General features: G+C 49.9%; 1 protein-coding gene across 1 annotated transcript in view; it reads left to right on the top strand.

The window, feature by feature from the left end:
* Positions 1–676: 676 nt before the first annotated feature.
* UBE2L6 (ubiquitin conjugating enzyme E2 L6) overlaps positions 677–14,682 on the top strand; it is a 95,663-nt gene continuing 81,657 nt past the window's right edge. The window contains exon 1 of the mRNA XM_086953370.1: positions 677–911. Coding sequence (XP_086809496.1) covers positions 885–911 — 27 coding nt within the window. The 5' untranslated portion in view covers positions 677–884. The remainder of the gene's footprint in view (positions 912–14,682) is intronic.

Below are 14,682 nucleotides of genomic sequence, written 5' to 3'. Positions count from 1 at the left end.
TCAAGGGGGGTGGGGGTTCTGCAGGGGGTTGGGTGGGTTGGTTTTCGGGTCGGTTGTCGAAGCTGTTGTGGATGTCTGCAATTTTGTTGTGGAAGAATGAGGCTAGGGAGTCGCAGAGGGCTTGAGAGGGGGCGATGTCGTTGGAGTTGGCTGAGGGGTTGGTAAATTCCTTGACGATGTTGAATAATTCCTTGCTGTTGTGGGCTTAAATTATGGCTTTCTGTGTTGTGTAGAGCTGAGAAGAGTGAACTGATTTATACAAGACTTGAAATAAAACACAAAGAAGAAACACTGAAGAAGACTACTGCGTGAATTGTCAAAATGACATGTGACTATTGCTCAGGAGATTGATGTTGCACTGAGTTATTTAACCGAACAGATACTGGGAGACAGACACCCTCAGGCGCAGGTGTGCGCGTGAACGGCACTTCCGGAGACGCCTCGACGGAAGTCCACAGCGTAACCCTGGCAACCTCAGTCAGAACTTCCGCCGGTCTCCCCAGGAGTAGATTGCTCGTGCTCGGCCGTTTGGTTGGCAACTGCCTTAGCCCTCGGCAGCCGCCCTATTGGGGTCAGGCGTAGCGTCGTTTTGTTTGGTCATTCATTGGTCTGTGATTGGATGGGGAGAGGTTGGATAACATCATCATATGGCAGTGACTTCCGGCCTGACCCCGACATGGCGGGTCGTCGAGACATGCTCATTGCAAGATCATCGTCTCTGTGGAGTTTGTTCCTAGCATCCGTACTGATCGATGAAATCGGCGCTCGGCTGTGCAGTCTAGCCTACTGCTGGAGCCCAATTACAAATACGCGCATGCGCACTCACATTTGATCGACGCCCTCTGTGCTCAGTTGTAGCTCCTTTGGCCGCTGTCATTAGCAAGATGGCGACCAGCCGGCGTCTCATGAAGGTAGGAGCTCCGGGCAGGGGGCTGGCAGGGGCGGCGAGGGGACAGCCCTAGACCGGGCGAGGGTCTGGGAGCGCTGGAGGGTGGGGTGCGGCCGCTCCTGTGCGCGGAGAGGGGCCCGAGCAGGGAGGCGGCTGTGGTTTCACTTTCAGTTCAGAGGGGAACCAGGAAACGAAACTCGGGGACCACCCTAAGCAAGGCAGGGGCCCCTGCCCTACGAGACGTCCTCATGGAGGACCCCTCCAGTCTCTTTGTAAGCTCAACCCCGGGTGCTCTGTTCTCCTAGTGCGAACCCCAGGGCACAAGTTCCAGTGAGGGCCCCCCTGGCTCAGCCTCTTCCATGACTACACCCGAGGTGCTGCGCCCTCACTGCCTCCACCCCAGGATGAGAGCCCCCCCCCACCAATGCCCCCAGTGAGGCTTCCCTCTGGGTCAGCCTCTTCTATGACTACACCCAAGGTGCTGTGCCCTGACAGTCTGCACCCCTGGATGAGACCCCCCCCCCCCCACTAATGCCCTCAGTGAGGCTCCCCCCTGGCTCAGCCTCTTCTATGACTACACCCAAGGTGCTGCTCCCTCACTGTCTGCACCCCAGGATTAGAGCCCCCACCCATGCCCCCAGTGAGGCTCCCCCTGGCTCAGCCTCTTCTATGACTACACCCAAGGTGCTGTGCCCTGACAGTCTGCACCACCCCAGGATGAGCCCCCCCACCAATGCCCCAGTGAGGCTGCTCCTGGCTCAGCCTCTTCTATGACTACACCCGAGGTGCTGCTCCCTCACTGTCTGCACCCCAGGATGAGCCCCCCCACCAATGCCCCAGTGAGGCTCCCTGATGGCTCAGCCTCTTCTATGACTGCACCCGAGGTGCTGTGCCCTCACTGCCTGCACCCCAGGATGAGCCCCCCACCAATGCCCCAGTGAGGCTCCCTGATGGCTTAGCCTCTTCTATGACTGCACCCGAGTTGCTGCGCCCCGACAGTCTGCACCCCTGGATGAGACCCCCCCCCCCACTAATACCCCCCGTGAGGCCCCCTAGCTCAGCCTCTTCTATGGCTACACCCAAGGTGCTGTGGCCTCACTGATTTCCCCTCACAGTCTGCACCCCAGGATGAGAGCTAACCCCCTCCCGCCACAGTGCCCCCCGTAAGACTGCTCCTGGCTCATCCTCTTCTGATTTCAACCCGAGCTTCTGTGCCCTCACTTGCTGCACCACAGGATTAGAGCCACCCGCCACCCCCCCCCCCCACCAACGCCCCCAGTGAGGCTGCTCCTAGGTCAGTCTATTCTATGACTACACCCAAGGTGTTGTCCTCGCAGTCTGCACCCCAGGATGAGATGAACCCCCCCGCCCCCAATGCCCCCAGCGAGGCTCCCTCCTGGCTCAACCTCTTCTATGACTACACCCAAGGTGCTGTGTCTTCACAGTCTGCACCCCAGAATGAGCGCCCCCAATGCCCCAGTGAGGCTGCTCCTGGCACAGCCTCTTCCATGACTACACCCCGAGCTTCTGTGCCCTCACTTGCTGCACCCCAGGATTACAGCCACGCCCCCAGTGAGGCTGCTCCTGGGTCAGTCTGCTCCCTGACTACACCCTGAGGTTCTGTGCCCTCAGTCTGCACCCCAGGATGCACCCCTCCACCAATGCCCCAGTGAGGCTGCTCCTGGCTCAGCCTTTTCCATAACCACACCCAAGGTGCTGTGTCCTTCACCTCTGGGTGAGGCCCCCCCCACCCCACCCCACCAATGCTCCCTGTGAGGCTACCTCCTGGCTCAGCCTCTTCCATGACTGCATCCAAGGTGCTGTCTTCACAGTCTGCATCCCTGGGTAAGAGCTACCCCTCTGCCCCCTTAGTGACTCCTGTGAGGCTCCCCCTGGCTCGGTCTCTTCCATGACTACACCCTGAGGTTCTGTGCCCTCAGTCTTAAACCCCTGGATGAGAGCCCCCCACCAATGCCCCCAGTGAGGCTGCTCCTGGCTCAGCATCTTCTATGACTACACTCGAGGTGCTGCTCCCTCACTGTCTGCACCATAGGATGAGATTCCCATGTGAGGCTCCCTGATGGCTCAGTCTCTTCCATGACTTTACCCTGAGGTTCTGTGCCCTCATTTCCTGCACCACAGGATGAGCCAGCCCCCTTGCCCCCAGCGAGGCTGCTCTTTCTCACTGCCCTGACTGTCTTCCATAACTTAACTAAACCCAAGGTTATGTCCCCTCACAGTCTGAACTGCAGGATGAGTGTCCCCCTACTGCTCCACCGGTGAGGATCTCTTCTTCCATAGCTACACCCCGAGGTTCTGTGCCCTCACAGGATGAGGGGCATTACGCATTCAGTGCGGCTCCATCCTGGGTCAGCTTCTAGGCTGGTATAGCCTGCACCCCAGGGGGAATGACTTCTCCCAATGCCTCCGTGCTCCATCCTCAATTTCTTCCTTGAGTACAACGCCTGGTTCCGTGCCTTCTTATCCTGCACCCCAGGAAAGGAGACCCTATACTCCAACGATGTTCCTCCTGTGTCAGACCCTTCATTTCTCCCATAAGTACAACCCTGGGTTCCGTGTTCTCCTAGCTTAAACCCCAGGATTTAAGCTCCCATGCTGCTTCCTCCTGTCTCAGACCCTCTGTGCGTTCCATAAATACTCTTCCAAATTCACTGCTCTCAAAGCCTGTAATGAATGAGCCGCATGCCCCAACGAGGCTTCGCCTTGGCCCGGACCCCCATCTCTTCTAGAACTAGAGTCCCCATATTCTGTGCCCTCCTTTCCTACACCTTAAGCAATGAACTGTCATATAATTGAGGCTCCCTTCTGGTTCAGACCACTTTTCCATAAGTATACACCCCCAGGTTCTCTGGCCTCATATTCTGGGCCCCAGGGAATGGCCCCATTATCCCAGTACCCTGAGCCCCAAAACAAATTATTCCCAGGCGACAGTGAGGCTTCTTCCTGGCTCGGAACACGCTCTCTTCTAGTACAGCGTCCAGGTTCTGCGCCCTGATAGGTATGCACCACAAGGCGTGAGCCACCATACCCTTCCTCTTGGCTCCTACTTCTTCATAATACAACCCCTAGGTTCTTTGCCCCGATGGGCTGCAGCACAAGGCATGAGCTGCTGTGCCCCAGTGAGGCTTTCTCTTGGACCATACCTCCCACCACTTCATAATACAGCCCCAGGCACATTGGGGCAGATTTACAAGCTCCTTGCGCAACTTTTGCGTCACTTTTAACATGGGGAAAAGTGACGCCAAAGTGGTGCAAGTGGCTTGTAAAACTGCCCCTTTGTATCTTGTTGCTCACCAGTTTAGAGCAAACGTATTGCCACCAACTGAATGTCTGTTAGGTGGCAGTCTTTTCCTTGGCCTGTGGAACATGCCTGAACTCTTCAAAGAAGCCTTACCGATGTCGGGACTATTAGAAGAGCTTGTTTGCTCTTCCTGACTTTTCAACTGAGACATGCACCCTCAGCACCCAGATACCTCTAGGGCTGAGAATGCTGTGCTATACAAATGCTGATTGATTTGCCACTGTATGGCCCAATCTTTTATTTTTGGGATAACTTTATTTTATTGATTTTAAAGCAGGCAAAGTTACAGTAAAAGAAATACACAATTACCCAGACATCTCCCAGCTGGCGCATTCGTTGCTATAAGAGTCTGAACTTAGCTTGCACAGTCGAAACCACTGCAAACGTCTACGTGGGGAGAAAAAGAAATGTCCGGCTGAAGGCCATGAGTCCATATCCTACGATGAAGAGCAATGTGTGAATCTTATTCTTAGCTATACCCGCCTGCAACCACCCCCTAACTTCAACTCTCCCTCCCACCCATCCAGGAACCGGTGTGCTTATGCGCTATGCAAGACCAGTGTTGTTGTGTCCTCTAGGACGAGTCTGCAGGATGCGGGTGACTGTGAGTCTGAGCAAACGGCGTTACTTGGGGCAGGTCACTTCATTGAATGTGTGCACCAACAACGAGAGGCTGGGGCACCAGATAGTGTGAAAAGAGGCCACTGAATTTGTGAGATTACCTTGTATTCGCTCCATGCCAATAATATACCACAGTTTGTGTAGCCACCCTGTATGCGTTGTGCAGGTCCATGCCCCCCAAAGTAATAAAATGTGGTGTACTGCTGCGCCTAGTGCTAGCCCCATTTGTTTCCCTCGTATGGATTTGAGTGGGAAGTTGAGCACGTTCGGCAAACCCAAGAGGGCGTATGCAGGAAAGCGGGCTAGCTCGGTTTCAAAGTAGGTGTTTGTCGTTAAGTACTTCTGACCAGAACCCTGTCACTTCCCTACAGTCCCAGAGTATGTTCGTCAGTGTGCCTACTTCTCCACAACCTCTCCAGCAATTGGAACTGCGGTCTGGGTGGATTTTGTGAAGTCGAGCCGGGGTCAGGTACCAGTAAATGGCTACTTTAACTGCCGCTTCCCTACATTCTTTGTGGTGTGCTTAGCCCTATAGTGGATCTGCTGCCATTCCTTCAGGGAGAGGCTCCGGCCTAGTTCTGCTTCCCAGCGGCGCTGAGCGTTCCTGGGATACAGGTGGGTGCAGCATAATATATAGTTCAGAGATCAACTTGTGGTCAGATTGCTTGGATAAGAGCCACTTCCCCTAAGGCTACGGCCCCAATCTTTTAAAGATCTGCTATTTGCCAAGCTGACTGAAGTATCTGTGTTTAGGGTTCCTCAAGGAACCGGGACAGCTGGCAGTCACTAGACTCACCCAGGAAAGCAGGGCTAGAGACCCAAGTGTAACGAAAAGCATTGTCTGAGTCGTGGAGTTGGTGAGATGTCATAACTGTGGTGCCTGTTCCGTTCCCCGAGGGTTCTGGGGCTTTTGTACTTTTCACACCCCCCGTGTGGGGAGCAGTTCTGTTAGGTGTGGGAGATATACATTATTCAGAAACCCTTTGATCAATCGCTCTAGCCCATATGGATCCCAAGCTATTATGTGACCCTGAAGTCCAGTTTTCAATGGGAAATTGTAAGTGTGCTTGATCATTAAACTTGAAGTCCTGTTTTCAGTTGGAACTGATGAAGCCCTGTGGGCCAGTGGGTGCTATTATCACGAGAAACGTTCAACCATGACCACAAGTTTGAGATACAACCCCGTAAGACATGTACACCTGGGTGTCTTCATAGTAAACGAAGTTCCATAATTATATCGGCTCCGCCTCCTATTTAAAAACGAAACCCCAGCTCGGGCCTTCACTAGTGTTCTGAAATAACAGGGCTGTCTTTTGCCTTCCCTGTTACCACTAATGTGGACATTCTCTGAAGAAACCCTAAATTGCACAATTTACTTTACTGTGTGGACTCTTTATTTGAGTGGTTTTGGGGGTTTAGAGACTATTCTCTTTGTTGTTGTTGTTTTTTGTCTAATATCTTTTATTCTGGAAACTCGGGATGCAATGGTGCAACCCAATGAGCTGTCCAGCCGGGCACCCCGAGATGGAGCCAATGAAACAGAGGTTGACTTTACAGCAAGATTTCTATATTCTGTTATTTTTGTCTGGCACCGTTGCAACATTGATGCGAACATCAGAGAACTTCTGTAGGTCTTGCAGTTAAGGACCCAACAATTCTTATGTTCCTATTGTCGACTGGCGCGCAGCTCTGTGGATAACGTTGACCAATGAGCCATTGTTATAAAAATCTGGCACTGAGTGGGTTGTAGGCCATACAATATTTGGGGTTGTCTCGGCCTCATGGATCTTAACTTCTTTATTTTCTTTTTCATTTTTCCTTTAAATAGGCCTCAATTATAAAAATGTCACCAGACTTTCAGGTGTAGTCACTTGAATAATCTACTCTACCTTACTGTAAAGCACTTCACCTATAAACTGGTCACAAATTGTGATTCTAGACTAATATTTTATTTCAGTTGTCTTTTTCTTCATTATCACATATGAGAGCACCTTCAAACATGTAGGTTCAGCATGTCTGTTGTAATAAAAAAACTCCTTTGATTAACTATGCTAAACGTTTGCTCCACCTATACTATGAGCCTAACCCACATATAGGGTACTCCTAGCCCCCGACTTGCCTCTTAGTTCACTTACAACATTGTCATCAGGGTGGGGTCGGGATGTTTCTCAGTTCATGCTTTAAAGCGCTCACTTTTAATAAACATTTGACTACATCATGATGTGGTACATCATTTACAGGCAGCTCATTTTCCTTTGAAATGGGTACAAACATTCCCACTGCCATACAGTTTTACTGATCCAACTATAAAGCGTAGAAATCGGGTTTCAACAAATATTTATTTTTGCACATCACCAAATAAAGTGTTCTGATTTGTTTTGATCCTCGTAAAACCGTTGTTTTCATCATACTTCAGTTACAAAACATGCTTTTCTAACTGCTTACATATTTTGAAATTTGTACAGTCCATTTGTAAGCTAATTAAATGTTGTTAGAAAAAATCGACATCCTACAGCCTTTATTTCCGCACTTCCTGAACCCCAGCACGATTGTCAGACTGTTCTCTTTACAGAATTCTCGAACTTTCCAGTCAGAGAAACAAAAGTAAACCCCAATCTCCAGGATAAAATAAGCAGCCATTTGTAAGAAGAAATAAGCTAACATTAGACCTGTTTTTGAACTCGCAGCAAATGTGCCAAGATAAAACCAAAACCAAAAGACCTCTTTATTGCACATTCACTTTCAGAATGAACAGAACACTTGTTCTTTGCCAACTCGACCTCGCTTACCAGAACAGTCGGCCCTACAAAGAGCTTGTCCTTATAAAATCTGACTCGCCAGCGTGTCTAGTTTTTTTAAAGCCTGATAAAGGTTAGTCTTTTTTGAAGATACAGAAGTAGAAGTTGCTTGATTCTCTCAGGTGTAGACGATCCAGGCTTGACCAGGTGAAGACATTGGAGGAAGGACAATAGACTGTAAGGGATCGATAATGTGTAGGGCACTGGATTCAGTTAAGCTTGGATCACGGAGGGCACCAGACCTGGTCAGCTGTGGAGGGCGGCCAGACCTGGTCAGCTGTGGAGGGCGGCCAGACCTGGTCAGCTGTGGAGGGCGGCCAGACCTGGTCAGCTGTGGAGGGCGGCCAGACCTGGTCAGCTGTGGAGGGCGGCCAGACCTGGTCAGCTGTGGAGGGCGGCCAGACCTGGTCAGCCGTGAACTGGGGGTGTGGGCATTGGCACAATCAGCTCTGGAGCGGGAAGAGCACCATACTCAGTGAAGCATGGACCACGGTGGGCAACGGACCCAGTCAGCCATGGGCAGGGGTGGGCACCTGACAAAGTCCGCCCTGGAGGGCTGCAGACCTGGTCAGCCGTGGACCGTAGACGGTGGCAGACTCGGACTGGCATAGACTAGAGAGGATGCAAGTTCACATGGAGCCAAGTGACGCTTAATGGATTAGAAACCAAATGTTTAAAGCAAGAGTCCGGGTGTTCTGGTATTCAGAAATGGTCTAAAATGCAGATCTGAGATCGTTTGCAGTGAGCAGTGGAGCGTTATTTGGAGCAGGGTTTAACTTTGAAGTGCAGCTGTGAACGTGTTGGTTCTTTTGTTTCCCCAGAGTTTGCAAAGTGGCTTCTTGTATGTCGGGTTTTACTTGTGGAACCACTGACGCTGTTAGTGATGTGGACGCTTATGTTTCCATTGAAGCATCAAGTTAAGTGAATGACACCCGCGTGGTGTTTGGAGCCTTAGGCTCGGACCCCTTACAATTCTGGTTCCACAGGTTCTTCAGACTGCGCCTTCTCCAGAGTGCAGCCTTTACATATAACGCTGCGGTTTGTGAAGCACTGCAGGCCGAGGGGGAGGGTCTGCCAGCATTAGCAGAAACGGAGTGCAATCCTGTTGGCTATACTAGTCTTTTTGCCAGGTATAATGTTCTCCAGTACAGTAGATGTAGGGAGAAGGACCTCCAACACCGCCCTCCAAGGTTCTGTAGTGGCGAAGGATTGTGCCCTGTTTCAAATCTCCTGGTTGCCTTCATAAGAAACCCCTAGATAATAGGCTGGGTTATAAAATGTGTGCAGTCTGCAGTGTCACCAGTCTGAAATACAACCCTGTGTGTTCCCTGTGGTGCCCCTCGGCCCTATGTCCTCCGGATTCTAGCGTGCCCGGGGGCAGCTCCTCAGCAGTGGTCCAGCCACTTGGCTTGTCCAGAATAGACCAGCATTTGACCAGTCCCATTGACTGAGTCAGAACTCGCTTTATTATAAGATGAAGTCTGCAGGCCTTTGAGGCTGCCCGTTCTGGACTGATTCCGGTAGTATGTTATGAATACCACAGACAGTCCTTTAAAGAAAGTGGAAACACCAGCTTTGGAGTAAATCCACTGGTGGCGGTAAACTAGCCACCAGGAGTAAAAGCATTAACATTGGCAATCCCATTACAGTTGCTGCTGTGCCTGGGTGAAATATCCTGCCCGAAGTGAGGTCTGCCGCTGAGCTGGTCTTCAGAGGGCTGGCACTGATCCTTGGCGCCCATGGCTGCGGCTCTGGTTGTGTCACTTCTTTATGCCCCTGAAATTGAAATGTGTATTTTACGTGGTGCCATTTTTGCCGCCCAGCAGTAAATATTTCCTCAATAGCATTTATCTGTGAAATGCATGGAAATGTCTTGCGATCACTGGAGGTTTAACTCCTGCGCGGATTAACTGCCACTTGTAGTTTTGAGTAGTAAGAGTCACGAGGAGTTTGCATTCCCGCATCATTGTTTAAAGTACATTAATGCTTTGATTTCAAATCACAGATGGGTCTGAAGTCAATGATTTAGCAAGTCCCACCTCTTCTAGTATTTTTGTGTGTTTGAGACAATTTTTTGTCCACATCGTGAAATGCAACAAAGATCAAAACCTAATCAGAGATCCCAAGAGGGCCAGCCTTCCATATCTGAGAATAGGGCCACCCACTTAAAGACTGCACTCGTATCTTTTAGATAAACCACCCTTCTCAGCTAGGACCCCATAGTCTTCAGCACATAGAGAGAAGCATTAGCTTTCAACTGTGAACAATGTTAATACTTAACCAAGTGAACAGCTTTAGGATTCTCTATAGAGTGGAGCGGGGATTGATGAGCTTTCTTCCTCCTGAGCATGTCTGGGTTCAAGTGCTCTTACAGTATACCTCTTCGTTGGTCTTCCCCACCCCACGTGGGACCTGACTGGTACTAGAACTCTTCATGGGGATTCTCTAGCAAGCTCCGAACCACAGCCTCCATCTCTATCTGCGAACCGCCTGCCGGGATCACATCTCAGACCCCTAAATGTCCTCAAGTGACTTCTCTCCAGATTATGTCCAGAGTTTCAACCCTGGTGTTCCTTCCGGTCTCATGGTCCTTGCAGTTTCTGAATTCATAAGGCTTTCCAGGAAGGAGTCCACTATGTAAAGCTTACACGTCTCTAGAGCCTTAGGACGAGACTCAAACTTGGTCGGTACCTTCTCAAAACCCACCATTCTAAGCGTGCTACTCTACAGTCTCCATCTCAGTCGCCATAATTGCTATACTTTCCGTCCTTGTCAAAATATTGGTCTGGCACACAGTTATCTCCAACAAAACTGTGATGTAAGCCGCACACCAGGAGGAGATCACCAGCAAGATATTTATTGTAGTATAGCAGTACATCGGAAAGGTCCCAGCCACTGACCTGGGACGCCTTGTGCCATGCATTCTACCCAAATGTTCAATACACTTAGGATTGGCATAACCTCTTAGTCACAACACCATGCACCCTTAGGATACTACGGAAAGACAATGAAATACATGTGGTAGTGATTCGGCGTACACCTGTGTTAAAGAAAAATATTTTGTATGTAGGACGAGAATCCTCGCCTACCCTCAGGTGGTATACTCCATCATTGGGTCCAAAACCCCGTAACAGGGTCATAGATGGCGCAGAGACACGTCGACCTTTTCTCACTTGGGAAAGTCTCTTTGACCCCCTTTTTATGGTTTTACTCTATCATTTGGAGGCAACAGAATAACACTTCGATTTTGCTTACCAAGAGGTAGTTTTAATTCACTTCCCTCATGGCATTGTGTTTTGTTGAAGTTAGGAGTGGTACTCGCTTGGTCACTTGCTCCCCACAGATCTTTCTGTTGTGGAATGACAGTTACCTCTCCCTGAACCTGTTTTACGAGTATTGTTTCTTGGCAAACACGCTGTATTTACTGTGATTCTAGGAATTGTTTTTTGATTCTCATCAAAGACATGTTCTCTCTCTACCTGAAATGTTAATGTATTTTATTTAGTGATTGATAGACTGCATAATGTGCCCTGAACTTGCCAGAGAAGTCAAGATCTCGCCCATTTGGGTGCATGCTTCCGCCTCCCTCAAATAATGATCACCCAGTTGAAGGTCCTTCTCCTTCTAAACCCAGGTGGTCTCTGGTAAGCTCTCGGTGCTGTCCTCCACACAGACTCGTAAGGATGTAATAATTTCAAGACTTCCCCTCCAAGTGCTTGGACAGAAAAGTACATAAAGTTCATAGACCATGAAAGTGCTTCTATGGTGGGACACACCATTATGCAGGAATCTGCCATATCTCCGAAAGGGTCCGTGTTTAACCTATTGCTTTCATGAAGATGGCTGGGACCAGTCTTCATTGCATCACCCTGTTCCATGTCACTTATACCAAGAGTTAAAATGGGCTGGGAGACCACCCACTGTGATCTGTTGTGGATAAACAGCATCCTAGTATGGAATGACTGCTCTGACCTGTGGGGTGTGTTGGGCTACGTGATAATGCTACTGATGCTGGCCCAGCACGTTAAACTAAATCAATCAATCAGTCATTCATTTATAGAGCGCGACAAACTACCAGTGAGGGTCTTGAGGTGCTTAAGATGTTGCCTGCTGCGTGGTGGTTTGATCATTCAAACAGCCAGGCCTTGAGTTCTTTCCTAAATTGCTGGAGCGACTGTGCAGTCCTTAGGTGAAGAGAAAGGTCGTTCCATTCCTTGGCCACCAGGGGCGAGCCAGATCGTCCACTGCTGTTGGTGCGGTGGATCCGTGGGGTGTCTGTGAGGGAGGGGGTTCGCAGGTGTCTGGTGGGTTGGTGGAAGGTCAGGTGCCTGTTGATGTATATTGGTCCTTTGTTGTGCAGGGCCTTGTAGGCATGGGTCAGAATCTTGAACTGGCATTACTTCTGAATTGGAAGCCAGTGCTTCTTGAGATGGGCTGTGTTGTGCGTCCCTGATTACTTATGTATTCTGTGTGCGTTCTGGACCACAGTGAGTGCCTTCGCTGTTATTGACAGACCATGTCACTTGTAACTATTACTAACCTGGCCCGTGAACTGAAATTCACTGTCTCGCTGGCCGCTTGAAGTTAAACCTGATTACTAGTGTAAATTAGTTTTTAACGATGTCTGGCTGGACAACTTAAAGCATCCGAGCTTTGGTCTTTCGTTTCGGGTTGCTAAAGGCTTCATTGTGGTTTGTTTTGAAGACAATCAAAAGGCAGCATCTTGCTCAACTCCTGGACACTTTCCCTCCTCTGATTGATCGGGCGGGCGGCAGATTAACACTAAGCTCAAGGTAGGAGAGTAGTGCTCGGCCCAACTGACCTCCCCATCTCATCCTATTTGGATCCAGCAATCCATCCTGTGGAGTTGCCCAGAACTGATGTAGACTCTTAGGAGCTGATGTAGACTCTTAGGAGCTGATGTATCTTTGGCTTGAGCCTGCACCTCCCCTACACGGTGATGCAGTAACTGCACTCTTCAACATAGCAGTGACTCTGAATGGAATGGGCTGTTGGCTGATGGAGTTTTATTGTAGTTTGGTATGTCTGCTGAGGGCTAGTAGGTGATATGAGCCTTAGTGTCCTGTACTCTCTGACTAGAGCCGGCCAGGGGTTGATCAGAATATTCATTTCTTGTACTCTTACTACAGCCAACTAGGTGTTGATTCGAGTATTGATGCCCGGTGCTCTCTCTGACTAGAGCCGGCTAGGGGTTTATCAGAGTATTAATGCCCTGTGCTCTCTCTGACTAGAGCCGGCTAGGGGTTGATATGAATATTTATGCCCGGTGCTGTCTCTGACCAGAGCCGGCTAGGGCTTGATCTGAGTATTAGTGCCCAGTTCCCTCTCTGAATAGAGCTGGCTAGGGGTTGATCAGAGTATCAATGCCTGGTGCTCGTCTGACAAGAGCTAGCTAGTTGCTCCGAGTATTAGTGCCCGGTGCTCTCTCCGACCAGAGCGTTGTTGATCTGAGTATTAATGCCTGGTGCTCTCTGACTTGAGCCGGCTAGGGGTTGATCTGAATATTTATGCCCGGTGCTTTCTCTGACCAGAGCCGGCTAGGGCTTGATCTGAGTATTAGTGCCCAGTTCCCTCTCTGACTAGAGCCGGCTAGGTATTGATCCGAGTATTAGTGCCCGGTACTCTCTCTGACTAGAGCTGGCTAGGAGTTGATCCGAGTATTGATGCCCGGTGCTTTCTCTGACCAGAGCCGGCTAGGGCTTGATCTGAGTATTAGTGCCCGGTGCTCCCTCTTACTCGAGCCAACTAGGTATTGCTCTGAGTATTGATGCCCCGTGCTCTCTTTGACCAGAGCCGGCTAGGTGTTGATCAGAATATTAATTTCCCATGCTTTTACTACAGCCAACTAAGTGTTGATCCGAGTATTCATGCCCAGTGCTCTCTCTGACTAGAGGCGGCTAGGAGTTGATCTGAGTATTAATGCCCGGTGCTCTGACTTGAGCCAGCTAGGTATTGATCAGAGTATTATGCCCAGTGCTTTATCTGACTAGAGCAGGCTAGGAGTTGATCCGAGTATTGATGCCCGGTGCTCTCTGACCAGAGCCGGCTAGGGGTTGATGCAAGTATTAATGCCCAGTGCTTGTCTGACAAGAGCTAGCTAGTTGTTGCTCCGAGTATTAGTATTTAGTGCTCTCTCTGACCAGAGCCGGCTAAGGGTTGATCTGAGTATTAGTGCCTGGTACTCTCACTGACTAGAGCTGGCTAGGGGTTGATCCGAGTATTAATGCCCAGTGCTCTCTCTGACTAGAGCCGGCTAGGAGTTGGTCAGAATACTAATTTCCTGTACTCTTACAACAGCCAACTAGGTGTTGATCCGAATATTAATGCCTGGTGCTCTCTCTGACTAGAGCAGGCTATGGGTTGATCCAAGTATTACCGTCCAGTTCTCTCTGATTAGAGCCAGGGTGGGGGCAATCCAAGTATTAGTGTCCTGTGCTCTTACTACAGCCAACTAGGAGTTGATCCCAGTATTGGTGTCTGGGACTCTCTTTGACTAGACAGCTAGATGTTCCGTGTATTAGTGTCTGGTGTTCGTCTGACAAGAGCTGGCTAGTGGTTAATCTGAGTATTATTGACCGGTGCTCCCTCTTACTTCAGCCAGCTAGGAGTTGATCAGAGTATTAATGCCCGGTGCTCTCTGACTAAAGCCGGCTAGGTATTGATCAGAGTATTAATGCCCGGGGCTCTCTCTGACCAGAGCCGGATAGGTATTGATCAGAGTATTAATGCCCAGTGCTCTCTCTGACTAGGATTTAGAAAAGGGGGTGGTGATGAACAGAGTGTCTGAGTTAAACAGACCACTCTTACCCAGTCCAAAGATCAGGGCTTGATCCATCACCGTTATTTATCTCACTGCCCCATCCCAGCTCAGAACCTGGCTATATGCAAATCAGTCTGTCCCTGGCCCAGTGCATCATGGGAACAGGGCAGACTAAACTACCAAGCCAATTCTTCACCAGAAAGGAGACAAGCTACCGGGGACCGGTTTCTGGCATTTCAGCCTTCTTCGGCCCGGCTTGCTTGAATCCTGA

The sequence above is a fragment of the Lissotriton vulgaris genome, chromosome 1_2 (assembly GCF_964263255.1).
Source record: "Lissotriton vulgaris chromosome 1_2, aLisVul1.2, whole genome shotgun sequence".
Classification (NCBI taxonomy): domain Eukaryota; kingdom Metazoa; phylum Chordata; class Amphibia; order Caudata; family Salamandridae; genus Lissotriton; species Lissotriton vulgaris.
This window is presented reverse-complemented; position numbering and strand designations above follow the sequence as displayed.